Source organism: Empidonax traillii, unplaced genomic scaffold (genome assembly GCF_003031625.1).
Source record: "Empidonax traillii isolate 1590-97213 ecotype Southwest subspecies unplaced genomic scaffold, ASM303162v1 scaffold385:size1130455, whole genome shotgun sequence".
Lineage (NCBI taxonomy): Eukaryota > Metazoa > Chordata > Aves > Passeriformes > Tyrannidae > Empidonax > Empidonax traillii.
In genome coordinates this window covers 1,117,929-1,120,701 of record NW_020955578.1, presented here as the reverse complement: position 1 = coordinate 1,120,701, position 2,773 = coordinate 1,117,929, and the positions used below count along the sequence as shown (strand labels likewise).

At 39.1% G+C, this 2,773-nt stretch overlaps 1 protein-coding gene across 1 annotated transcript in view; it reads left to right on the top strand.

Moving 5' to 3' along the window:
• The window catches only part of LOC114062152 (tetraspanin-8-like), a 12,239-nt gene extending 9,738 nt beyond the window's left edge, over positions 1 to 2,501 (top strand). The window contains exon 7 of the mRNA XM_027893282.1: positions 2,164 to 2,501. Within this exon, the coding sequence (XP_027749083.1) occupies positions 2,164 to 2,217 (54 nt within the window). The 3' untranslated portion in view covers positions 2,218 to 2,501. The remainder of the gene's footprint in view (positions 1 to 2,163) is intronic.
• Positions 2,502 to 2,773: the final 272 nt, after the last annotated feature.

The window sequence follows — 2,773 nt, the reverse complement described above, 5'->3', positions numbered from 1 at the left end:
AACTCATCTCCTAAGAAACCTTAGCCCCTAAACTGCATATTCATATCATGGAGAAATTGTAGAACTAAATTAAAATTCTGAGGCATATTTTAGCCATCAAGGTGGTCCATGGATGTGTCTGAGTGCCCACTTGTGATGCTCCATGTATTCCTGTGTGTAAAAAAATTCAGAGTATATGAACTGTTTAATTGCCTCATCATACACTGAAGAATAACATGCAAGATTTTCTCTGAAGAGAGGAGGAAAATAAGTGAGGTTATCCAGTTAGCTACTTGATTTGGATTTGGAGAAAATGACAAAGAAATGAGATTTCATCTTGTTGCTTTCTTTGGTAATTTTTTTTCCTTTTCGTTCTTCCTCCTTGGTTTCTCTCCTCCCCCACTCCCCACCAGTGAATGTTTGAGGGGAAAAGCAGAAATGACAAAGATTGCTGTGCAGAGTTCATTCTGTTATTCTAAGCAAAATCTTCTTAACATCATTGGCAGAGGATTTCTCCTTGTGGTAGAAGAGTGGGCAAGAGCCCCAGCTCAAAAATACATTTCCAGGAAAATAATAGTAAGCAGGGAAAAGTTACATAGCTGCAGCACTGGGAGCGGACAGGCCACCAACTTCTTACTCAGCACAGACTTCATGGCATTTAAAGAGCTGTATGTGGCAGGTCAGATCTCTCACTCAAATGCTGGCTTTGGGGAAAAATAGGTGAAATACACAAATGTTAAAAAACCTTAAAAATATAATAAAATTGTAAAATTGCATCTGTATTCCTAAGGCAAGTTATAAGTCACTTTGCTCTAGTTACTGCAGTTATGTGAGTTGTAGCCTTCAGTTCATTGCCCATCATTCTTTCTTGTTCTCCACTTGACATTTTGTGTGGTGGCTGCCTCTCCCAGTCATAAAAGGATTAAACCTCAACATAAATAAACAATATGAGCCTCAGCTGGTACAAATTGTCAGCTGGCAATTTATGCTTGATAAACATTTAGCCTTTTCAAAGATATTAACTTATTATGACTTCGCAAGCAATTGCAAGTCAAAGGCCACATGCTTAACAACCTCTCTGCTCTGGAAAACCCCAGGTAAAAAGAAGTGCTCTTCCCCTCTCTGCCTGCTCCATTATGCCACTTGCGGACTGTTACTGGTTTCAGCTCACCCTGCTAATGAAAATGATACTGAAAAGAAGGGCCCAGTTTCACTTGGGCGCAAGTGAAACTATGAGCATGCCCTGTCAGTTTATTCCAGCTGTGAGTCCATCCCCTTGTCTTAGCTGCACCCCTGTGTTACATATGCTCTTCTCTACCTCTTCCTTAAGTAAATTAAGTATGCCGGTGTTCATGTCTTCATAAATGTCAGTTGGATGCTTTCCAGTTTTGTGGAACATCTTCACAGACCAGTCTGTTTTAAATCTGGAAGGAAACTTCCTGATGTTCTGATCTCACCAGCTGTCTGTCACAAGCTGTGGAATTTCACCCACTAATTCCCATGACAGAAGGTGACCCTAGGGAATTTTCTCTTCTAAGTAACAGCTTCTTCGGTGGAATCAGTGTTCCTATCTCAAATCTATTACTTATGAATATAAAATATTGGTTGCATGATAATTTGCAACTCAAAATGATGGGGTATGTGTGTAAATGTGTACCTGTATACAATAGGCACATGCATACGTATACCTGTATCCATAATACTTTGCACATATATTTATAAAAAAAGAGAGTGACAGTGGAAAAGAAGAAAGATTTCAAAGGGAAATGACCCTTAGAATACACAGTGAAAGTTACTCTAACTTTATTAGAAAAGAAAATACTCAATTTTTGTCTGAATTTCTTGAACTTCTAAGTAATTGCTACTCTTTTCAGCTAACAACTGCATTTTAAACCCCCAGAACTACAGGGTTTCCCAACCACAGAGGCAATCCATCTTTTAAACAAATGAAATTTCTCCATCACATTTGCAGTCTTACCTATGGTACATAATCACTTGATTGAAATGGCTCTATTCTGTAGTCATGTTCTTTGAGAGTTACATTGGAAAAGATCTTCTGCATAGCAGATTTAGCCTACATGTAAATCTAAGACATTTGCAGACAAAATATTTCCACTGTGTATCAGTTGTATCCAGGGATTTCCAGAACAGCCAAGTAATACCAGAAATGTCTTTGTTTTCCAGATTCTTGGTTTGGTGTTTTCTATGAGCCTCTACTGCCAGATCCAGAGAAAATGAAACTGTGGAAGTGTCAGAATGACATCACCAGCCAAATGCAAACAGTTCTAGGTAGAAGGATATTTGGCTTGTGACATTCAGATAATTACACGCATGATCCAGGCAGCTGTTCTGATGAAAACAGCAGCCTTGCACATGTGGATGCTTCACAATTTTCAAAATGACCTCTTTATACTTCATAAGGCTTAATTATGTGAATACAAGTTTTTATTTGCAATAAACATCTTCGTTTATGTTTCTGAGGTGTTTATTTTGTCCAAAGACAGCATTTAAGTCACGTTGAGATTCCAGGTTCATGATGCAGTGTGCCCACATCGGCATTACACCACCCTTAGCAGAGTCACCGTAAACAGCTGTAAACCATCATGCAATGTCTGACTGCTCTGGGGAATCAGGCCCCCAGGCAACTTTGCTTGTGGGGCAAGGTGTTTTCGTCAAGAGAGTTGCAGCTCAGTTTGGCATTTGATATTGTTAGCGTTTTGTTACTTGTGAGAAGTCCAGGAACTAACCTGCATCCAAATAGGAAAGCTGTGTTTCATTTCAGGGATGTTTAAAT